The sequence below is a fragment of the Cnephaeus nilssonii genome (genome assembly GCF_951640355.1).
Source record: "Cnephaeus nilssonii genome assembly, chromosome: 9".
Classification (NCBI taxonomy): domain Eukaryota; kingdom Metazoa; phylum Chordata; class Mammalia; order Chiroptera; family Vespertilionidae; genus Cnephaeus; species Cnephaeus nilssonii.
The window spans coordinates 40,493,370-40,518,237 of NC_137080.1; the positions used below are offsets into that span (position 1 = coordinate 40,493,370).

General features: G+C 43.3%; 2 protein-coding genes across 2 annotated transcripts in view; both read left to right on the plus strand.

The window, feature by feature from the left end:
• PREP (prolyl endopeptidase) overlaps nucleotides 1-24,868 on the plus strand; it is a 111,767-nt gene that overhangs the window by 42,213 nt on the left and 44,686 nt on the right. The window contains exons 7-9 of the mRNA XM_079781420.1: nucleotides 8,518-8,623; nucleotides 19,556-19,747; nucleotides 24,189-24,386. Of these exons, the coding sequence (XP_079637546.1) occupies nucleotides 8,518-8,623; nucleotides 19,556-19,747; nucleotides 24,189-24,386 (496 nt within the window). The remainder of the gene's footprint in view (nucleotides 1-8,517; nucleotides 8,624-19,555; nucleotides 19,748-24,188; nucleotides 24,387-24,868) is intronic.
• LOC307105582 (phosphatidylinositol N-acetylglucosaminyltransferase subunit Y-like) lies at nucleotides 5,531-6,177 on the plus strand (the record flags this gene model as incomplete). The annotated part of the gene is made up of 1 exon (XM_079781435.1): nucleotides 5,531-6,177. The coding sequence occupies exon 1, from the start codon at nucleotides 5,962-5,964 to the stop codon at nucleotides 6,175-6,177; it is 216 nt and encodes a 71-aa protein (XP_079637561.1). The 5' UTR covers nucleotides 5,531-5,961.

The window sequence follows — 24,868 nt, forward strand, 5'->3', positions numbered from 1 at the left end:
TACAAAGATCCTATCACCAGAGCAATTGTTGATATATTAATTGTATTTTACACTTACTTCTGTAGATCCATATTTTTTTTAAAAAGCGTCAAATAAACTGATGGTAGAGCTGACGATGACCTCTTGTGAAAATGAAGCCCCTGGACTTGGAATCTGGTCTGAATGGATTCCCATTACCCCTACATGAGGCATTTAACTGGACATTTTATACACACATACTGTTTGGGACAAGTTTCCCTGAGGTGTGCTCTGGTTGCTGCTTATCTCTTTAAATTCTGTGGTTTCATGGCCCCTGGGTTGGTAGGGATTATAACCTTGAATATGCTAAGTCATGACCCGTGTGTGTGTTGGACCAGCACATATGAACCTGACAGAATACAGTAGAAAATACTCTGTTTGAATGATGTCTACCAAGGGTTTCCTTAGTAAATATTACTATCTTAGTGTAGCTTAATATCACAGTATGCACAATTAAAATTTCTTGTGGCTTCTTTAGTGTAAGTGTAAAGTCTGATACCCCCATGCTTTATTCTTTACCTGTTGATAAATGCAAATGAGGATGGTAGCTGTTATTATGGGGTTCCCCCTTCAAAAACAATATTGCATGGACTGAAATTTACACTGTCCCATGAGGCATGGTGGGGCCCATAGCTTTCCTGTTTTTCTCTTTTATCTGGATTTCAGGAAAGTCACCTTACTTTAATTCTGTTAATTTCTAATTCTTTTAATCTTCACTTTTAACTCTAATGATATTTAGGTGTCTTTCCTCATCAACATGATTTTTATCTTCCCCTCCCAGTGATTTGCAAATTCATTTTTTTAATTGCCTTGAAATATAGTCTAAATGTGAGGCCATGGTTCACTATGTATTGTTATTGATTAAACTATAGTGCAAGAAAATATATTTCTAATCTAACAGTGACTTGCAAATTATTTTGAAATTTGAGACCGTGCGCGTCTGAAAGTTCAGAGTTGTGTTCGAGTTGTTTAGCAGATTTGTTCAGTGGCTGTGGCACATCTCTGGGTTGTGACGAAGGTCGTTGTAGTAAAAAAGGCTGACTTAAACACCATTCAACAACAGTGCATCCAGAGACTTCCTGCCTTAAGATTAAATATAAGCTGCTATTTACTACAGCCAGAAATGGTGAGAAAAACTTATTAGAGGTGCTTGAAACAGTTGTCATCAAAAGTTTGGTGTGGTCTTTGCAGTGAGTTTTGCTGCCTTATCTTTCTGTTGGATGAATCACTACAACCAAATTAACTATCATTTATGATTGATGTGGCATGACTTTTAGCGCTTCGGTCTAAAGATTCTGTCTGTCTTTAAAAGACAAAGAACAGAAGTATGAAGTGTTATTAATGAGGTTGCATTTCATTATGTTTAGTAGTTATAATTGTGAGATTGCTGATGACAGATGGTTTGAAAATAAGGTGAAACTAAAATTTTAGATGCTGGTTTATTAGCTATGTATATGAAAAGCTTAAGGAAATTGTATAAAGGACTAGAGATAGAATATATAACACCTAAAGTAATTAAAAGAGGGGGAAAGTTTACAAAGAAATTTATACAGTACAAAGAAGAAAGGAGAAAGGAAAAGCAAGGTGAATAGAATATTCAGAATTAATCATGTGGAAGCCAGCACATCAATACTAACAGTTAATGAAAGCAGAGTAGTACAAATTCTTAGGTTAAAGTTTTAAAAGTTAATTAAGTCATATGTTCATTTGCAAGAGACCCACTTAAAACATAGTGACAGGTAATTTGGAAATACAGTGAAGATGAGAATGGAGGGGGAAAAATTAATGTAAATAAAATTTATGTGAGGTTTTCCAAAAACTCTGGCAATCTTGGAAAATACTATAATGAGACTAGAAAAAGATGAAGAGAATGCATCTGAGTCATTTGATATCATGTGCAATTTGTGACAAAAACTCATATTATAAAATATGATTCATTTTTGGTATAGGGGACTGCTTCAGAACTCAGGGGGGGGAAATCACTGAGGAAGAACAGCCCAAGTAAACAGGACTTTCTAGAATCTTTTATAAAACTACTAGTGGCCCGGTGCACAAAATTCATGCACGCGGGGGGCGGGGTTTGGGGGGCTGTCTCTCAGCCTGGCCTGCTCCCTCTCCAATCTGGGACCCCTCGAAGGATGTCCTACTGCCGGTTTATAGGGATCGGGCCTAAACCGGCAGTTGGACATCCCTCTCGCAATCCGGGACTGCTGGCTCCTAACCGCTCACCTGCCTGCCTGCCTGATTGCCCCTAACCACTCTGCCTGCTGGCCTGCTCGCCCCCAACTGCCCCTCGCCTCCAGCCTGCTTGCCCCCACCTGCCCTCCCCACTGGCCTGCTCGCCCCCAACTGCCCCCCTGCTGGCCTGCTCACTCCAAACTGCCCCCCCCTGCTGTCCTGATCACCTCTAACTGACCCCCACTGACGGCCTGCTCACCCCCAACTGGCCCCCCTGCTGGTCTGCTCATCCCCAACTGCCCCCTCCCCCCCCCCCGCCAGCCTGAACACCCCCAATGCCCCCGAATGGCCCCTCCCCCTCCCCCCCGCTGGCCTGATCACCCACAACTGCCATCCCATCCTGGCCTGATCACCCACAACTGCCCTCCCCTCTTGGCCTCTAACCTCCTCTACCTTGGCCCCGCCACCATGACTTTGTCCAGAAGAACATCCGGAAGGTCTCCTGGAAGGTCTCCCAGTCTGATTAGCATATTACCCTTTTATTAGTATAGATAGAGGCCTGGTGCACAGGTGGGGGCTGGCTGGTTTGCCCTGAAGGGTGTCCCGGATCAGGGTGGGGGTTCCCTTGGGGCGGCCTGGGCGAGGGGCCTGTGGTGCTTTGCAGGCCGGCCACACCCCTATGGGGTGAGGGTCCCCGCTGGGGGGCGTGGCCAGCCTGGGTAAGGGGCTGAGTGCCATTTTCAGGCTGGCCATGCCCCCCAGCGACCCAGGCTCCCAGCCCTTCCTGTGTTTTTTTCCCCAGTGCCTCCTTGAGCAGAGGTCAGGGCAGGTGGGAAGCTTGGCTTCCTCCGTCACTGGGGGCAACCCAAGCCTCCTGCTCCAGCTCCGTGGCCGCTGCCATCTTTGTTGGGTTAATTTGCATACTCGCTCCTGATTGGCTGGTGGATGTAGTGGATGGACAGTCGATTTGCATGTTTCTCTTTTATTAGTGTAGATAACCTGGAATCCCACTTTTGTTTCACAAATACAAACTACTTCTGTGCTCTAAAGTAATTTTTTCTGAGAAAGAGCTGTTTACCTTATAACATCAATGTATTACCCAGTGTTTAAAAACACTGAACATACTGGCTGCTGCTAGCAAGTAAAACCCTAAGTAGTCCATGCTTAGTCCTGTTGAGACAACATTAAGCTCGATATGATCACTTTGCACTGATACCAAGAATCAGTGTATGTGAGCTTGATATGAGCAGCACAAGTCCAAGTGAATGTTATGTTTGAAAATTTTACCTCCACATAAAATAAAAGAAGCATGTCCCAAAGACTGCAGTTCATAGAAGTATTATTGAAATAGGAAACAGAAATAGTGTAACTATCCTACTATGTAATGAAACAGAAGCAGATATATCATTGTTATGTATTTTTTATTAATCATGGGTATTATATTTTTAATTAGCCCTATATTAATTGCATGATTAATTCTTACATTCATGCACTTTAATTATATGCAATAAGGTACCCCCAAAATGTAATTATCCAATAACAAACTAAAATGATTTTAAAACATAATGACAGATTTTTTGCTTCTGGCCATGACAGTGTAACTGGTATTGTAGCCCTCTTGCCATAACAGAAAACCATACAAAATAGACAAAGCAACTGTTTGCAGATATTGGTCAGCAGGCATCACAGGACTTCCATCTGTGAAAGTGACAAGTCCTATGCTTGCCCAGCTCTCTGCCTGGAAGTATTTTCTGGACTCCAGCACAAAGAGGAGGAGCCCCAAAGTGCTGCAGTCTCGCTGAACTTAGGATACAGGAAAACTGAAGCCACTGGAATTTACAGGCAGAGTACCAAAAGGAGGAAACTACCCACTAAGAAATCTGCCTTGGTATCCCCTTGCGTCTTTAGCTGACTGTTAAGTGGTACATGCACAGGAGGAGACTCCATGATTCAAGCCAAGGACAACTACCAGGAAGCTGTTAAGCCAGCCACTGCCAGAGGTTTAACACAGCTGGGAGACTCACATTCTGACAAAGTGGAAAGACCTTATGAGCACCCAGGGTATTCAGCAGAGAGCCCAGAGAAGCCATGCCTCAGCAGTAGGACTGTAGACCTTACCAACGAAGCTTGAAAACAGCCTTGAATGGAACAAGCTTATTTACCAACAAATTATCTGCCTCAGAACTTTTAAAGGAAGGGGGAAAAAAAATCCAGACAACATGCAAAATATTCAGAATCCAATAAAAATATTACTGTGTGTAAAGAAGCAGAAAAAAATGTGACATAACTTGGAGAACAATTAGTCAATACAACAGATCCAGAAATGACAGGTATTAGAATTAGCAGACAAGGACTTTTTAAAAGCTATTATAAAAAATGATTTTAAATGATTTTAGAAAACATTATTATAACGAACAAAGAAAAAGAAAATATAAAAACAACCAAATGTTCTTCTAAAGGTGAAAAATAAACTCTCTGAATTTTTAAGTTCTCTACATGGGCTTACCAGTAGTTTAGATACTATTAAAGAAAGTATCAGGTAATTTGGAGATGGGACAATTGAAACTAAACCACAAAGAGAAAATAAATTGAAACAAAAATGAGTACAGTCTCATTGACCTATCAGATAGTACTAACTGATTCAACAGTATGTAGTTGACATCTTAGGGATAAGGGGACACAAAACTATACAGGGTGGGGGAAAGTAGGTTTATGGTTGTGCATATGGAAAATAACACATTAATTAATAAATAATAATACAATAATAAACTCGGTGTTTTGTGTACTCACAAGTGTAAAACTACTTGTTCCTCACCCATTTGAGGGAAAATTGGTCAAAAATGGTATGAATTTGATAAATAGACATACCCACAGATTCACGACACTCAACAAATCTCAAGCAGGCTACTATAAGCAAAGCCCATTATAATCAATCTGCAGAAAACCAACGATGGTAAGAAAATCTTTAAAGCTGCCAGAGAAGAGAATACATTACCTACAGGGAGAAAAAGATAAGAAATGACTTTCATCTGAAACAGTGCAAGTCAGAAGACAATGGAAAGACAATTCTTTTTTTTTAATCTCTCTTCCACCTGCCCTCCACTGCTGCCGGCTTCTTGGAAATCCTTCTAGAAATGTTCCATGCACAAACATAGCAAATGCATTTTAAATTATTTTTAACATAGAATTTAGAAAGGTTAGCAAGAATGTATCCTGCTTAGAGAGTCATAAAAGGTGTGCTGTGTTTATAGAGAAATGATGGTCTTTCCTAGGTAAAATAATCCCTAGAGCAGAGAGGGGCAATTAATTACTTCAGCCCTAATCCTGTGCTGATTAAACAGCCCTTAGTTTTATACTCTGGTCTCCTGAGTTCACAGCCCGCAGAAGGGACTGTGACTGGTGTTAATTCTTTTGCTGAGGATAGGTGCCCTTAGAAATAGGCAAAGTGGCACCTTGGCTTAGAAGGCAGCTGGACAAAGAATAAAGGAGACAGAATTTGGAATTAGGTCCAATCTGGGCTTTGCAGCTTAGTTGTGTTTAAAGATAGAGAAATGGGGCCCTGGTTGGGAATAGCCTATCCAATTATTGATGGGATCCCTAATAGGATACCACCCACCGGCAGCTAGGATGATGACACATCAAAATAAGAATCAAGAAGATATGGAGCAGCACTAGGTCATAATTAAAAACAACAGATACAACCAGATTTTCTTAATACCATCTACCTTTTAAAAAGCCAGGGTGGCAGATAAGTGTCATAGGAGAATGTATCTGTCTCTTCCTACGTTGACTGTCCTCATTCCATTGATCTCCTTAGCAGGACGGTTCTACTCGGCCTCCGTGGACGAAAACTCCCCACAGGGCTGCACTAGCACAGCCAGCCTGTGCTTTTACAGTCTGCTCCTGCCCATTACCATACCCGTGTATGTGTTCTTCCACCTGTGGATGTGGCTGGGTATTAAGCTCTTCAGGCATAACTAATGCACCCAGAGCCAAGATGGTCTATACATTAATGATAAAGTCTTGAGTGGCTAGTCACCTGCATGAAAATACTGGAAACCCACTTAATTTTCAGGAAAGATGCTTTGCCTTGCTTCTGTCAGAGCTTGGGACTCCGGGAGGCTTACTCTGCAGAAGCTTCTTATATTATACTTTGGTTCTGCCCTTGTTTTTTTGAAGGTTCTAATTTGTAACTGCCGTGTCAGAAGAAACATTTCAACACAGTGCCTTATTGGAAATTAACACCCCCAACCATCACCTTATGACTTCTATTTCTGATCCCTTTCATCTAAAAATTAATATTTTGAAATTTTATGTTTGAGATTCAAAGTCTTTGATAAAGTCACGTTATGAAATAATTCCAAAGGAGCTATGTTGGAGTAGTTGTAGAGAAATGGATTTGAACTAGTGTGATATAAACCATAATAAAATGGAAATTTTATGGAAAATTAAAAAGAAAGAAAGAAATGGGGCCTGGCCAGGTGGCGCAGTTGGTTGGAGCGTCATCCTGGACACCAAAAGGTTGCAGGTTTGATCCCTGGCCAGGACAAGACACCTTCTTCATAGGCCTACCTTGACTGCAACACTGAAAACTATAGTCCCTTCCCCCACATTCTGCCTCCCTTACCGAGATTGTTCATGTTCTCCATGCCATCTCTCATTGTATAATATGCTACATAATTCTATATTTGTGTGTTTGTCTCCTCCCCTAGACTGTAGCATTTTTTTCTTCTTGGTTTGTTCACCGATGTATCTTTAACACCTAGAAAATAACTTGAACGTAATAGCTGCTTAGGAAATTTTTATTGAATGAACAAGTGACAGTTGTTGTAAGTGTGTTAGGGTTCTGTAGAGAAACAAAAACCAACAGGACCTGTGTATATGTAGAGAGAGAAATACTTATTTTTTTAGAAATTGGCTAGTGTGATTGTGGAGGCTCGGCTGGGCCAAAGTCTGCAGGGGAGGCTGGCAGGCTGGACACCCAGGGAAGATTGCCCGTCAGAGACCATCTACTGGCAGGATTCCTTCCTCCATCTGCAAGGCAGTCTTTTTCTAGTAAGGCCTTGACTGGTTGGATAGATTCACTCACGTTACGGAGGGTAATCACCTTTATCAGAGTCCATCCATTTAAATGTAAATCTCATCCAAAAAATACCTTCACAGAAACATCCAGAATAATGTTGGACCAAATATCTAGGTGCTGTGTCCCTGTCAAGTTGACACATTAAATTAACTATCACAATAGGATGTGGAGAAATAGGAACTGTTATACACTGATAAAATGTAAGAGGGTGAGTTGGTACATCACTTAATTTGGCAATATCTAATAAAGTGGAGTTTGTGCATGTCCTGCCACTGAGCAGTTTTACTCCTAGTTACATAGAAACACTTGTAAAAGGCCATACTTATATAATATAAGGGAAACACTTATATAAGGCCACAAGTAAACATGTTCAATAATTTTTCTGAAGTGTTGCTTGTAATAGGAAGAAAATGGAAATAATCTAAATGTTTACTGGTGGGAAAGTGGATCAATTAGCTGTGGTATATTCTTAAATTGGAATACTGTACAGCAGTTAAATGAAGTAAATGTACATATGTCAACATGGATTATTTTCTTAATTATGTTTAATTAATTTTAAAAAGTAGTTACAAAAGGATATACATAGTTTGATAGCACTTACGTTTTAACAACTCAAAACCGTAATGTTGGTTACATTAGTTTTTTACCGAGATTATTTTTGTTCTTTAAGAGTCTCCTGTTTAATTATAAAAGAAACCCACAGAAGCATGGGCGTTTGTTCTCTGACAGCTTGTGTGGAGGGGACTAAAAATATGCATGAAGAGTTGGTCAACAGAAATTATTAATGTGACCGATATGAACCACACATGAACTTCTTTACATCCATGCCCATTTTGGTAACTTTTACTCATTTAGAACAACTTTTAAAATACGTAACCTGTGACGAAACTTCCAAGGTAGGGATATTAATATTCAAAATGACAGGTTGCATATATTTTCAGTTAAAGAATAGGCTGGATTTAAATAAAAATCACATTAAGTCATTATGACATTCAGTTACATCTATTGATATTTTCTACTTAAATATTTCACTATGTTTTGTTAACCGTTGATTAGGAGTGAAATAAGTTAAAATGGATGTTCATCTTTTTTTCTGCTGACTTTCTTACCCATTCATAAGTTTGGGGTAAATTTATTGCATTTGAGTTTAACCTTTAGTTTTTGCTTAATATTTAATAGTACTCTCACAGAAAATACATTCTAATCAGCCTCCTGCATTGTTTTTATTTTCTTCCTAGTTGTCTGACGATGGTCGCTATGTCTTGTTGTCAATAAGGGAGGGGTGTGACCCAGTGAACCGCCTCTGGTACTGTGACCTGCAGCAGGAATCCGATGGCATCACTGGTAAGTTATCTTTCACCCACAGGTAATTACTCCAGAATGCCTTTTTAAAAGCAGTTATTTTGTCTTCTAATTGATTTTCTAAGAAACCGTCTTCCATTTAACCACATTGTCTTAGTTCATCTGTCCCCCCCTCCCCAATATTATCCCATAAAATGAAGAAAAACTGAATGAACGTATTTGTTGGCTTCAGCATTTTCTCTGTAGATTGAGGTTAACCATATTTTTTGCATATGAGTGTGAAAATATCCTGCGAGTACTGCAGATGAAGTGTTAAGGAGAAGCTGGCCCTTTGTTCTGCAAAACAGTATAACTGTCTAGACGTAATGCGGCAAACCGACATAGGCAAGAGAGAGGGGACCAGTGAGAATTAACCAGGGTAACAGATAATCCTAAGACAGCTCCTCAGTACTGAGCCACATGCACAATAACAGCCTGATTTTCCTGCCTGAAGCTTCATATGTCATGATAGCATAAAACCAGCCAGTCACAAATTTTGGAGATGGCTCATTTTAAATATTCTCTCCCAACATCTAAATCATACCAGTACCACTCACTGTCAAGCATTAAAGCTTTCCAACTGCATGACTTACTGTGCTGAAAATTCCCAGACCCAGAAATTGTGTCAGGTATGCTGGCACGCGGGTAAGACACCATACTAATTATACCATGTTCTGGTTAATGTAAAATAAGCATATTTTAGAGATGGTGGCATAGATTTTCAAACTGTACAATATTGAGTGCACTTTCAGTTATTTGATTACCTCATTATTGGTCTATATTGTGTGTTATGTTATAGTAAGATTATATAAATTCTTTATTATTGATTGGTCATTGCATCATTTTTAAACTTCTAAAGTAAGATTCGCATCCTAACATTCTTAGATACCACAGAATGCCATTCACACATACAGCAGGATGAAGTCAACAACTTTCATGCTAGTGTTAAATATACTTCCATTTAATAAAACTACGGGTTTGTGGGTTTTTTTCTGTTTTTAAAAAATATATATATCCATTTTGATCTCAAGAACATTGGCTCAACCACAGCAGTTTCACATTCTCTGACAGGAGCAGGCCACCACCCAAGAATCATTCATTTGAGTTGCAAGAGCAGGTGTACATAGAACTGTGCAAACCTCTGAATATAGAATCTGAAAGAAATAATAACAGCTGTTAAACTGTGCTGTTGTCCTGTACAATATGCCCATGTGACTGTAAGATAGTGCATAGGACTTTGCTTTCACCAGTTCTTTATGAATGCCAATTACCGTGTTCTTTCTCCATAGAATTCTGGTTTCATTCTCTACTTATTACTTCATTTTTATATATTTAAGTTAATAGGTGGGCTTATTGTTAAACAATATAAGTTAACTAATTAAGAAACAAATTGGCCCTAGCCAGGTGGCTCAGTTGGTTGGAGCATTGTCCCATACACCAAAAGGTTGTGGGTTCAATCCCTGGTTGGGGCACGTGCGGGAGGCAACCTATCGATGTTTCTCTCTCTCTCCCTTCCTCTCTCTAAAATCAGTTTCTTAAAAAAAGCGAGCCTGAATGGTCTTTATGTCACAGCATTTATGAAGTGTTTGGTGGAAAAGCTGGATGGTGCTAACATATTTGATTTTTGTAAGCAAATATCTGCTTACTGTGTACTTTGTCTAGACTTTCATTAACTTGTCTCTCTCCTTTGTCCTTTTATGCTGAAGGTTTGATCATTTTAGATTGATGAAATTTTCAGTGCTCCCATGACTTTATTTTAAAGCTTTCATGTCATCAATGAAAATTGTCTTTATCCCGCATAAGAAATTAATCTACCCATGAAGATGAAAGGAAGCTCAGTATTTGTCAGACACCTACATTGTACATCCAGCCATCTCTGGCTAGTGCAAAGCAGATGACCTCTTGTTTTTAGGTAACTGAGACAAAATTGACTCCATGGTTCAGGCCTTGCAGGACTGGGCATCTTTGGGGGTTACAGTGGAAATGGAGAGAAAAACATTCAAGAACTTTTAAATGATTTATCCAAAGTTTAGCCAAGTCATCTGAGCATTAAAAGCCAGACCAACAGAGGAAGAGGATTTCTGTGATGGGCAGAGGTTATTAGAAAACAGTGTGTGTGTCAGAGTAGGTCTGCCAAAGGAAAAAAAAAAAAGAATTGGAATAGCAGGAGGTAGTATAAAATATGAACTTTGAAGTAAAATAAATAATGATAAAATCAATATTTTTGCTAATTTTAAAATTAGGGATTAGAAGGGCTTTTTCTAGGAAAATAGCTGTGTGCCATGAGAGATGGAAATTAAACTTTAAAAGTTCACTATTAGCAAATCATGCTGTTCAGAAGCCACATTTAGCTTATTTTTGTCATTTGAAGAACACAGATTATTTGGCATAGTAGTATTGTTTATTTAGCATTTATGTGGGCCAGATTCTGAGTACAAATTTAGTTACTTCGTCTTCTCAGCAACCTCTGAGGAGCACGTGTTGTTATTCCTAGGAAACAGGTTGGTGAAGCCAGTTAGCTTTCCTGATGCCATTTAAAGATTCAGACCTATGTCAGTTAACTCCCCAGCCCCTGTTCTAACCATAGTTATGTGGCAGGTGAGGTGGAAGGAAGGCATCAGACCAGCAGAGCAGCAGCCTTCTGGTCCCTCCATTCGGAACAGTTGGCATTGGTTTATCGTTGTTACATGTCAGGCCCTCAGTGCTTGGTAAAGTATAAGAACACTTCTTAGCTCCTGTTCTTAGAGAGCTTACAAAACAGTTTCTATGAAACATAGTTAATACCATTGATTTTCAGAGAAAGCAATAAAAGTAATGAGTTTGCTCTCAGGAAAGCATGAGATGGCTTACTTTAAGCTAATCTTTACTCAACAAATCATTCTCCCACCCAGAAGCAGGTTTATAAAAAGTAATTTTAACTTTAATGCAGAGAAGTTTAGGAATTGAATTCTGTTGGCTTCAGAGTGAACAATGCCACTTACGGACAGAGGAACCTCAGAAAAGGTGAGCAGACAGTGAGATGGTTAGAGGTTAGCCAGTCTATTTTTAAAAGTAATTTTCCTGTTTTCCATTTAAATCAAATAATGCTCTAACTTATGCATAGCAAAACTGAATGAGCCCCATTCTTCATCCAAAATGCCATTTTTTTTTTAGAATTGTGTCAGGTCCAAAGCCCTGAGGAGCAAGGGTTTCAGAAAAGCAAAAGGATTTAGCGAGCTCCCATCTTAAACATGCTGCCCTGTGAGGCCTGTACTTTCCACTGCTTTTCAGATTTACAGCTGGATTTGTATAAATCCAGCCACTTTCCCTAATCTGAATAAATTTATGACTTACAGTATCTATTTATGACTAAGGTTAATGCTTCAGAACTTTGGTGGCAGATAAGACCACAAACTTTGATTTTGTGTGTGTGTTCAGTGGAGCTTGATTATTTAAAACGTGTGCCGCATTTTCAGGCTCACCTGATTAAACAGGTACTGGAGGAAGTTTCTACTGTGTTTGGCTTTTGGTGGATATTTCAGTGACTTTTTGCAGAGGTGGGTAGGGTCATAAGAAATACCACTGCAGTGGCTACAAGACCTTTTCAAGCAGAAATCATAAGATGGTTACTTTGTGGACTAAAGGTTTTACATTACAAAGTGTTTTATTGCCAGGGGAACACTTAAGGAATCTGACATTTCCATGAATCAAGATTCTGTCTCTATAAAAGTTGTAGTCCAGAAAATTATGTTGTAAGATTCTTATTATAAACTAGAGGCCCAATGCATGAAATCTTGTGCAAGAGTAGGCCTTCTTTCCCCCTGCTGTCAGCACCGGCTTCCCTCTGGCACCCGGGTCCCGGGCTTCCCTCCTGCCGCTGGCAGGCACCCTGGACACAAGGCTTCCCTCACAGTCCCAGCTTCATCAGAAGGTCGTCTGGAAGGACGTCTGGTCTAATTAGCATATTATGTTTTTATTATTATAAATAAACTAGAGGCACAGTGCACGAATTCGTGCATGGGTGGGTTCGTGGCCCGATTACGGCTGGGCTGGCTGGAGGGAGGGGCTGCAGGTGATTGGCTGGTGGGCCCCACCCCTGATTGAGGTGGGGGGGCAATTGGAGGTGGGGCCAGCCATGGGGAGGGGCTGTGGGCGGTGGGCCAGCCGGCCCCGCCCCTGAATGGGGTAGGGGGGCTGATCGGGGGTCAGCAGCCGGAGGAGGGACCGTGCAAGGCTGGCCAGCTAGCCCCACTCCCGATTGGTGTGTGGGAGGGCGGTCAGGGATGGAGCTGGCTGGGGGGAGGGGCCACGGGCCAGTCAGAGTGGTGGGGGCTGATCGGGGTTGGGGCAGGCCATGGGGAGGGGCTGTGGGCAGTGGGCCGGCCGGCCCTGCCCCGAATGAAGTGAGCAGGGCCAGCGGCCTGGGGGAGGGACCATGGGTGGTTGGCCGGCCCTGCCCTTGGTTGGAGTGGGGGGGCTGATCGGGGGCGGAGGTGGCTGGGGGGGAGGGACTGTGGGCTGATCGGGGTGGTGGGGGCTAGCCGGGAGGAGGGGACGCAGGCGGCTGGTTGGCTGGCTGGCCCTGCCCCTGATCAGGGTGGGGGGCCGATCTGGGCTAGGGCCGGTGGAGGGGGCTGCAGGAGGTTGGCCAGCCAGCCCCACCCCCTATTTGGGTGGGGGTTGATCAGGGGTGGGACCAGCTGGGGGAAGGGTCGCAGGAGGTTGGTTGACTGGCTGGCCCCATCCCCCACCCCCGATGGGGCCGATTCGCTGGCTGCAGTGGGCGTCATAGCAACCGGTCGTTCTGGTCGTTACGGCATTACGGTCACTGGCTTTTTATATATATACTAGAGGCCCGGTGCATGAAATTCGTGCACGGAGGGGGCTTGTCCCTCAGCCCAGCCTGTACCCTATCCAATCTGGGACCCCTGGAGGGATGTCCGACTGCCCGTTTAGGCCCGATCTAAACGGGCAGTCGGACATCCCTCTCACAATCCAGGACTGCTGTCTGCTTGCCTGCCTGCCTTCCTGATTGCCCCTAACTGCTTCTGCCTGCCAGCCTGATCACCCCCTAACCACTCCGCTGCCAGCCTGGTTGATGCTTAACTGCTCCCCTGCCAGCCTGTTTGCCCCCAACTTCCCTCCTCTGCTGGCCTGGTCACCCCTAACTGCCCTCTCCTGCAGGGTTGATCACCTCCAACTGCCCTCCCTTGCAGGCCTGGTTCCTCTCAACTGCCCTCCCTTGCAGGCCGGGTGCCTCCCAACTGCCCTCCCTTGCTGGCCATCTTGTAGTGGTCATCTTGTGTCCACATGGGGGCAGGATCTTTGACCACATGGGGGCAGCTATATTGTGTGTTGCAGTGATGATCAATCTGTATATTACTCTTTTATTAGATAAGATAGAGGCCTGGTGCATGGGTGGGGGCCCGCTGGTTTGCCCTGAAGGGTGTCCCAGATCAGGGTGGGGTTCCCTTGGGGCATGGGACGGCCTGAGCGAGGGGCCTGTGGTGGTTTGCAGGCCGGCCACACCCCCTGGTAACCCAAGCGGAGGCACTGGTATCTGGAATTTATTTTCCTTCTACAATTGAAACTTTGTAGCCTGGAGCGGAGCCAAGCCTGCTGCTCCCTCCACGGGCCGGCAGCCATTTCTGAGGCAGTTAATTCACCTTCTATAATTGAAACTTTGTAGCCTTAAGCGGAGGCTGGGCCCGGCCAGGGTGTTCGGAAAGCTTTGCTTCCCCTGTTGCCACTGGCAACCCTGGCTTGCTCTCTCAAGCTCCGTTCTGCCGCCATTTCTGTTTGAATTTGTTTACCTTCTATAATTGAAACTTTGTAGCTTGAGTGGAGGTTTAGGCCTGCAATGGCTCTCGGAAAGCTTGGCTTGCTCTGTTACCTGGGAAACCTTGCTCTCTGTGGCTGTAGCCATCTTGGTTTGGGTTAATTTGCATACTTGCTCTGATTGGCTGGTGGGTGTGTTGATGGTACAGTCAATTTGCATATTACCTTTTTATTAGGTAGGATAGATGTACTTTTCTGTTTATCTATAAATTTTGCATTGGCAGCTAATTTTTTTTTCTTATTCTTCTAAGGAATAGTTTTTAGGGTTGTTGTTTTTTTCTTTTAAAAACTTATTTTATGTAAACTAAGGTACAGGTTGGTTACCATTGAGTGGTCACCTGTTTTTGAGGTTAGTCGTTTGAAAATAAAATTCTAACTTGAATTGCAGAGCTTAACCTTTTATGAAAATTAATTGTATGGACTTCTGTTTGAGGGAGTTTGTCAGATTATATATTCTGAATAGACTCTTAATTGAAGCAACTAAGATGCTGTAACAACTTGATAAAGCACATGTCTAACTATATTGCTGAGTTGGCACAGAAAAGAGAACCCGTAGAGACCACAGACAAAGTGAAGGCAGGAATCCTGGATTGCTCCTGAATGTGTCTGCTGGGCCCTGAGGCTGAGCTTCCCTCTGCTGGCCACTAGGGCAAGGGGGATGGGAGACAAAGCTCTGGGTCTCCATGGGGAGAGTGTAATGAGAGATACCCTCAGTGTCAGGGTGACTGAGAAATAAACCTAGCAGAGGTAGAGTTGGGGGGTGAGGCGGAGGTAGGGCATAAGAAGGAAACCTATCTTTACCTTGTCACTGCTGCAGGGGAGGGGTAGGCAGGATGTCAGTGCTCCTAAAACTTGAGAAAGGCTGACCTTCACCTGTGTGCAGGTTGTCTGGATTGGCCCTATGAGGTCCAGAAATCCTCATACCAAGCATTTAATTTAATGTGCTCCCAGTTTGGTTGCCTCCCAAGAGGCAAACAGAAGGCCAAGCATATCTTCTCTGGAAGAGTGCCACTTCTACTGAGGCTTGTAAGATTCCCACAGATAATGTTTCAAGGGGAATCAGTTCACAGTCAGAAATCACAAAGGCAATGAAGAAATTTACCAGCACGAGAAGTAGAGCCAGCAGAAACCCCAGCATGGAATTATCAGATTCCTAATGTAAAGCTAGTGCATACACTTTTAAAAATAAACAGTTAATGTGTTGCTTTTACAGAAAGTGAAAGAGAAGCTTGGTGGCAAAGCAAGAAACACGATACTGTAAAAAAAAAAAAATTACCAAATAGATTTAGAAAAGGACTAAGTAGAACTTCTGCAAATAAAGCTATGATTATTACCATTTAAAAATTCAGTTATTACGTTAAAGGCAAGATTAGACACAGCTGAAGAGAGAACTAACAAATAGAATATAAATATAAAGAAATCAACTAGAATATAGCCCACCAGGAGGTGGAAAGCATGTGAGTGGTTAAGAGATATGGAAAAGAGCAAATCTTTTTGGAAATGATAAGCTATATAATTGGGACCAACCATTCTGCAGAGGACAACTGGCCCAAGTTGTTATCATGAAAATGATGTGGCTGTCTTATTATCAAAATAGACTTTCAAGTGAAAAAGCATTGCCAAAGAGATAAAACTTCATAATCATAAAAGATTCAATCAGTTTTATTTAAATCTATGTGTATATATAAAATCATGATTTCAAAATACAGAGAGCAAAAATTAATACAAATCCAGGTAAAAATAGATAAATCGACAATCATAGATAAGCATTTTAAATAGCTCTTCTCTGGAACTGATAGGAAAAAAAATGGCCCCCTAAATCAGTAAATATATAGATTTGAACAATATGATTAACAAATGACTTAATAGACATTTAACATGTCACACCCGAAGGCTGCAAAATACACATTCTTTTTAGTCACATACAGGAGCATTTAAAAGTCATTTAAGAGAAAAAAATTAGGCCATAAAGCTTTTCTGAACTAATTTTGAATGATTGAAACCAGACAGAGCTTGTTCTTTGAGCACAATTGGATTTAGCCAAAAGTCAATAACAATGACCAGAGGGTGAAAATCTCATAAACATGATGTCAAGTGAAAGAGGTCAGATACAAAGAATACATGTTGTATGTTTCATTATATATGAAGTTCAAAAATAAGTAAAATTGTGTTTAAGGACACATATTAAGGCAGAAAAGGAACAAAGAGAAATAGGATCACCATAGCATTCAGGATGGTGATTACCTTCTGGAGGGCGGGGGCTTGTTCAGAGCATCTTAGCACAGGAAGTTCCTCCTCATTCTGTTATCAAAAGCATATTTATTATCCTTCGGTGCCGATTCTTCCAGCTGTACTTTAGAATGATATTGTCAGATTCATTAAAAATCTCATTTGGATTTTGATTGGAATTGTGTTAAATTGGTAAATTTTCTCTAGGATTATTTGCACCTTTGAAATAGTGAGTCTTCCCATCTAAGGATATGGTGTGTGTTTTCAGTTATTCAGGATTTGTATGTTCTATTGTTTTGTTGTTTTTAAGATTCCTTAGAAAAAGTTTAGAGCTTTCTTCATATAGATCCCACATTTCATGTTAAGTGCTTTCCTAAACATTTTATTAATTGTGCTTCTATTGTAAATGAGCTCTTCCTCCAGTCCTCCCATTTTTTCTAACTGGTTATTGCTAGCGTGTAGGAAAGTGATAGGTTTTTTTTAAAAAAAAACTGCTTATCTTGCCGAAACCGGTTTGGCTCAGTGGATAGAGCGTCGGCCTTCGGACTCAAGGGTCCCAGGTTCGATTCCGGTCAAGGGCATGTACCTTGGTTGCGGGCACATCCCCAGTAGGGGGTGTGCAAGAGGCAGCTGATCGATGTTTCTCTCTCATTGATGTTTCTAACTCTCTATCCCTCTCTCTTCCTCTCTGTAAAAAATCAATAAAATATATTTAAAAAATAAAAAAATAAAACTGCTTATCTTATTATTAGTTTTCATTTCAATTATTGATTTAAAAATATTTGTTGAGGTTTTGTTGTCGAGTAGATAGGTATTAGTAATCACTTTATTTTTTTAAATTTAAATTCTTTATTGTTTAAAGTATTACATCTCCTTTTTCCCCCATTGACCTCTCCCCAGCTCTTCTCCCCTCCCCCCTGCCACTGTACCCTAAACACCACCCCCCATCTGTGTCCATTGGTTATGCTCATATGCATACATACAAGTCCTCTGGTTGATCTCTTACCCCTTCACCCCCACCTTCCCTCATAGGTTGGACAGTCTGTTCGATGCTTTTATGACTCTGGTTCTATTTTAGTTCCTCAGTTTATCTTGTTCATTATATTCCACAAATGAGTGAGATCATGTGATATTTATCTTTCTCTGAGTGGCTTTATGTCACTTAGCATAATGCTCTTCAGTTCCATTCATGCTATTGCAAGTGGTAAGAATTCCTTCTTTTTTATAGCAGCGTAGTATTCCATTGTGTAGATGTACCACGGTTTTCTAAGTCACTTTAATATTTTTAAAATCTTTTTACTAGTGCTAGTTTACACTGAGAAGACTAGGCTTATCAAGGGATAAAGAGATTGCTCAAGGTCACACAACTAAATATTGTTGAGCTGGAGTTTTAATCCAGTTGTGTCTGACCAAAAAACTCACTCTCTTTTTATCATGGGATATTTTTCTTGATGAATTTAATTCGACAGCCAATTATATAAAGTTATTATGCTCTAAAGATGAATGAGATAATAAATGTAAAACTGCCTTGAAAAATTCAAGGACTATAAATGAACTATCCAAATTAATGTAGCAGTTTTACTGTGAAATTGAAGCCAGGAGATTAATTGGAGAATAGCCGAGATCTGGCATTGCCTTCCAGAAGTTTAGAAGGCGTGGAACTCCTTGTTTATAAAACTTGTGAGATGTACTCTGAACATCCATGTCCGATACGTTGTGAAGCCGGTGTCCTCCCAGTGCGTTTTTTAACATTAAAAGTGGCATTTAGTGAGCCGTTTAAATGATAATAGTGAGCCACATTTAAGATTTTTTCATGATGTCCATCTCTAGACTAATTCTTAGCCCTAAGGGGCTGGGAAATGCTCTTTCATTCAGCACCAATTTTATTTTGCACCTTTGAAGTACCTGCCACTTCCTTTAGGTGCTAAGTATTAACTTCTGAATAGAAAAGACAAATTATAAACAAGCACATAGGTACATACCTTGAGAGAAGTGCTGTGAAGAAATGGTCTGGGTACCGTTAAGAGGTTCCTGGCCATTGGAGTGTGAGCCAGGCCGAGGAAATGCTCTGTAACGACGCCTTGAGGCATGTGTGAAGGAGCCTGACAAAGACTCGGAAGGACAGAGGTGCAGTGAAAGTTGGAACAAGCTGAGGTTGGCTAAGTGGGCAAGGACTGTGACATGCGAGGCCAGGGACACCATAAATAGGAATTCGATTTTATTCAAAGAGTAATGGGGACGTTTTTAAGAAGGGCACCAACATGGACCAGCTCAAGATATTCCAACATTGTGGTAATATGGTAGCCGCTAATACTGAGAAGGTTGGAGTGGCTGCGGGAAGGCCAGGCAGGAAGCTAATCTGCAGACCGGGGCAGCCTAGTTCTTGGTCGTAGAGGCTGTCCTGTGAGCCAAAGCACCTTTAGCAGTATCTCTGGCCTTCACCCACTGGACTCTAATAGGAGCCCTCCTCTCCCCTTCCAAGTTGTGACAACCAAGTCTGCCCCCCACGGTGGTGGAATGACCCCGGTTGAGAGCCCCTGATGCAGACCCAGCGGGAATTGGTGAAGACTTGGCCGGTGTGAGGGCAGTAGAGGTAGAGAGAAGTGCTCCAGTTTGGGAACAGGCTCAGGTGGAGGAGGATCCCCCAGTTTCCCTGGGGCAATGTTCACATCTACCAGGCTTTTCGAAGGGCGGGGGAGGGAATTCCTTCACATGTTTTAAAACCTTAAAATGTGCCCATTGTCCTCACTCTTTCTCAGACCTTAGATCTTCCAGATAGTGTGTCTACTTTTTCTATAGACAGATAAGATCTGCCCTCTCTTCCCCATGCACAAACCACACCCTTTTAAAGCACTGGAGAGGTGACAGGGGTGCTTGGTCTCTCACCAGGAATCCTGAAGTGGGTGAAACTGATTGACAACTTTGAAGGAGAATATGACTACGTGACGAACGAGGGGACGGTGTTCACGTTCAAGACCAATCGCCATTCTCCCAACTATCGCCTCATCAACATCGACTTCACGGATCCCGAGGAGTCGAAGTGGAAGGTGCTTGTTCCTGAGCACGAGAAGGATGTCTTGGGTAAGACTGCACGCTGATTGAGAACGGTGCTTTCGTGTTTGGTGAGCACATCAGCAAATCGGTCTGTCTCTCATCCTCTGGTGGCCCGTTACAGGGTAAAGAACCTGCAGCCTCTGAGCTCTGGGCATGAAGTGTCTAAACAGTCCCACCAGGTTTGCACTGCAGGACATCTTTGTAGTGACTACAATATTATGCAGGGTCATCCTAATTGTGAAGATAGGAATCCAGACTTTCTAGGTGTTGCTTTTTTTTTTTTTTTAACATTAGTTGTCTTTGTGTAATAATCCCATATAATAAAAGCGTAATATGGTAAGTGTCCGACCAGTCGCTATGACACGCACTAACCACCAGGGGGCAGACGCTCAGACCGGTAGATTAACTTGCTACTGGGGTCCAACAAATAGGGACTGGGTGAGAGAGCTGGACAGGCCCTGGAGCCTTCCTACGCCCTCCCCGACTGGCCAGCCCCCATCGGCCCTGATCGGGATCAGGACTGGGTGAGACAGCCCCAAGGCCCCAATCGCTAGCCAGGCTGAGGGACCCCACCCGTGCACGAATTTGTGCACCGGGCCTCTAGTATGATAATAGTCACTTACGTTTAATTTTTTAAACCATTGGCTTTAACAGCCTTAGCTTTTCGCTTTTGAATAACCTTTGGCTGTTTGTATTGTACCTATTAGAGATTGTAGGGTGGGTTTACAGTCCCCTTATTAGGAAAGGAGTAGACTGTTGTCAGATTGAATTGAAATCCAGTGCAGTTGCTGCTGTGTGCCCTGAGCTCCATTAGCCTTTCAGGAATCTCACCTGTGTCCATCCTGTTTCAGGGTGCCCTTAAGTTCCCTTGTTCATTTTCTCTGTGATGTTCCCAAAATGGTATGCTGTGTTATAAATGGTTAATTGCCTGAAAGCTGGATTTGATTAGAATGAGACTCACCAATTTTGTTACAAGTTTTTTTACACAAAAGAAGAGTCCGGTTATCTTCAAGTTAATGAAGAATTTACTGGTTGGAGGTGAACTTCTGCTAATGGGTTCAGTGGGGATAAAAGTGAGGGCCACCCCAAAATGGGAAGGTGTAAGGTATATAATTAGGAAAATAAATCCTCTTGATACCTGCATAATGTCCCTGTCTCGGCTGAAGCAGTCCTGGAAAAGTGAGGGACTCTCTCCCTCCTGGCTCAAGGCCGTGCGCTCTGCGCCTGGCGGGCACTTAAACCTGGCCTTGCGTCGTGGGAAGAGGGTAAAGGTGGTCAGATGGTTACGCTGACTGCCTCAGGGATTGCTGCCCATGGGCACCCCCTCTGGGCCCTTCCTTCTGCATGTCCCTTGGCCCAGGAGGAAGCACTACTCTGGGTCTTTGCTCCAGATTCTGCCCAGCCCCTGGGCATCTGGCTGCACCCCTCACCCTCTTTAGTACTGAGGTCTCCACAGCCCTCCCTGCAGGCGGGTTTGTTGGCCAGGGCCCGAGAGGACCTCATGCTTGCTCTTTCTTGCAAAACCCACATCTGCACCTCCAAGGCAGCAGCCCATCCGTGCTCTCCCTGAAGTACTCAGTCCCCCTTCTCCTGCCTTCCAGCTGTCCCAGTGCCGGTCCCTTTAGCCTCTCGCGATGGAGTGGACACCAGTGCTGTCTCAGGCTGGCTCTCCCCGTGGGGAGAGGGGCTTACTGCATGTCTGGGCTTTCTCCAAGGAAATCCCTTCACTTGTCTCTCCAGAACCTTCCATTCATTCCGTGCCCTCATTTATTTGGATGAGGGGTCCGTGAGTCAAGAAACAGGTTTTTGGCCATTTCTTTAACAGCTTCCTGCGAGGAACTGGGTGTGTAGTGATTCTGGTTGCCTGGTGGCTTCTGTCCAAATTGAGACGAATGGCCCCCCTAAGGGTGGTAAGAGCCGGGCATTTAGGGAGTGCCTCCTAAGTGCCACATGAACTGGCCTCATGCTGGCAGGTCCCAGTGAGACTTTGGTAACACCAGCCTTCCTGTAGGGTGTCCTGGGTGGTTTTCAGATGCAGGGCAGGTTGGATCAGCGATTCTTGAATGGGGAGCTCTCAGAGATGTAACTGTTTCCCAAAGCCTGTGACTTTTCTGCCTTTTAAAGCTCCCCTCAAAGTGGCTTGGCTGAGCCTTAAGGTGACATCCTATTTCACTTGTGGACCTAATGAAATGCAAATCACTGCTCAGAGACGTGGGGGTGATATATTTTTATAACCTTCCTTCTGGAAGATTATAAGTTCCTTGGACTGGAAAGGGGAAACCTTCAATATTCCCTAGAACTCATCATCAATTCCGAGGGAAGTGCAGCTGAGTTTGCTATCTATCATTAGCACAGAATGCCCAGTTGAGAATAAAAACTAGAGATGAGTCATAAAGCACAGCCATAAAGTCAGAGCTGTTATTGATGGCGCCCGCAAATCTCCTTGTCCTTCCTTCTTCACTCTGTCTGTTTATAATTCTGATGTGCTTGCAGTTAACACCAAGGATTCCTTGACAGATAATTTACTTCTGTTTTTCCTCTATGCTTTCTGTAAAACATTCAGGCCACATGAACTATATTACTTGATTGAGGCACTTTTGTAAAAAAAAAAAAAAATCGCATTGGAGAAGGAGCACATGACTTGTGGCTGGGCAAGTTCTTTGTGTCTTCCCCGAAGGAAGGGTTTGCTGTGGTAGACAGCCAACCAGATGGGAGCTCTGGGGGTCCTCAGAGCTCCCTCTGGCGATGCCTGGCTTGTGCTGATAGCTGGTAATGTTACAGGCGTGAGCTACTAGTTTCGTGGGTTTTAAAAAAGGAGCATGTGGCCCTAGCCGGTTTGGCTCAGTGGATAGAGCGTCAGACGCCCGTGGACTGAAGGGTCCAGGTTCAATTCTGGACAAGCGCAACCCATCTATGAGTCTCACGTCGATGTTTCTCTCTCTGTATCTCTCCCTTTCCCTTCCACCCTAAAAATCAATGGGAAAAATATCCTCGGGTGAAGATGAAAAATACTACTAATAAAAATGAGTTTAAAATGAGCAGTGTCAAGGATCCCACCACCACACTTCCCCGTGAAACCCAAGAAAGGCTTGTCCCCGTGTTGGAGCTGTTACCTGCAGCCCTGTCCTTGCATCTGTCCGTTCATCACAGCATCTCCCTCTGGACAGCCTGGCCTTCCCTCAGGCTCATCCTGTCCAGAACGAAACGGATTGTGCTCTGTGCCTGCCCTTCTGATTTTCGCTCGCCTGCACTCTCCCCGCGCTGCCGCAGGGCCACACCGATACTGCAGTTGCAACCCTGGGAGTGAGGAGGACTCATCTCTCCACCTGACTTCCCATTTCCCCCCGGTCACCAAGCCCTGGATTCTTTTGGGGAACTTGCCTTTCATTTATTTAGTTATGTTTTTATTTTTTGCCTTTCATTTATTTTCTTACATCTCCAGACTTGATCCACACTGGTGTGATTTCACTGGCTTTCTGCAGGCGTGTTCGTCCTGGTCTCCCCTCCATCCCCTGTGCACCCCCGTTCTGTATCCTTCATGGATGGCATCTCTATTTATATCCCCTTTATCCAAACAGTAGCTCCTCAGTAACTACAGAGTCTGAACTACACTCCGCTCCGACCCAGCTCACCGAAGCCCCCTTCAGACCACCATCGCCACTCACCCCCAGACTGAACATCCTTTTTCTTCTTAAAAGCAGACCTCTCACTTGTTTTTTTAGCTCCCTCCCTTCCCCTCTCCTCCCACCCTCCGTCCTCCCTCTCTTCCTGCTGTGCATTCATTTGTTCATTCTCATCCCTTTTCTCTCTCCTCATTCCTAGCTCTGGCCTGTTCCTTGGGTCGCCTGTCTTCCTGCCACCTCATCCCGCTGTCACTCCCAGGCACCTCCATCCCCACCCCTGTGCTCGAGACTCAATTCAGCACTTGCTGAAGGGCTCTCCCTTTTTTGGGTCTGCAGCCAACCAGTGACTCACCTTCGTCTGCACGTTACTAGCTGTGTTTTTATATGATTGTGTCCTAAGGGCAGAGGTGCCGTCATCTTCCTGCTGGTCTCCCGGCACCTTGCAGAGAACCTGGCATATTCCAAGGGCTTGATACATTTTTGTCGAATAAACAACCCCGACGGAAAATGGACTGTGATTTGGTTGTTGTTGTTTTCTTTATTCTATTTCCCGTAGCATGCTGTTGGACACTGAATAGGTAGGCAGGTTACGTATAGTACACACCTTATCTGGAGAATCACAGCCCCGGGCCCAAGGTGGGGAGTATTTTGTTTCCTCTAGACACCACAGGGACAATCACTTATTAAAGGCATATGCTGGAAACTAGGTGAAGGATTAAAAGCAGTTGTACAGTCAGTCACTTTGCATAGCACCCTGGAGCTCAGAACTACTGTCCAGTGACATGGGTGTGCCGTCCCCGCCTTTGCGAAACCACCTTAGGCTTTGTCTGTTCTTGTCTTTTCAGAATGGGTAGCCTGCGTCAGGTCTAACTTTCTGGTGTTGTGCTACCTCCACGACGTGAAGAACACGCTGCAGCTCCACGACCTGGCCACAGGCGCCCTCCTGAAGACCTTCCCGCTCGAGGTGGGCAGCATCGTGGGCTACAGCGGGCAGAAGAAGGACACCGAGATCTTCTATCAGTTCACGTCCTTCCTGTCTCCAGGTGAGTCTTCCCACCAGTGCGGCTCAGTTCCAAAATCAGACTGATGTTTGCGCTTCTTTGGGGAAATGGGAATACAGTGCTCTGAAGTTGAAAATCACATATGCTGTATTACAGCCAAATCACTTAATGGGAGTAAAATAGTAAAAATAGTTCTGATGCTCAGAACCAAGGGAAATGCAGCCGCCGAAACTGCACCATCATTAGTCTTGTATCCTGAGTCCTGAGTCTCTGTGCTGGGGACAGGACCAACTGTTGTAGGATGATGAAAAAAATCCGCAGGAGCAAGTATAATCTTAGATTCAGCCTTGGTCTGTATGGACCAGGGCAGCCACAGCGCACATAACTAAAAGCTTAAAATAAAAACCTATAGCCACATCTGACGTTACAATTGTTTCCTAGAACAAACTGAGAATAAATTTGCAGTTGTTAAACTGAATTAAAGATAAGTCTGAAAATATAGTCTTGCGTCATATAGAAAAAAA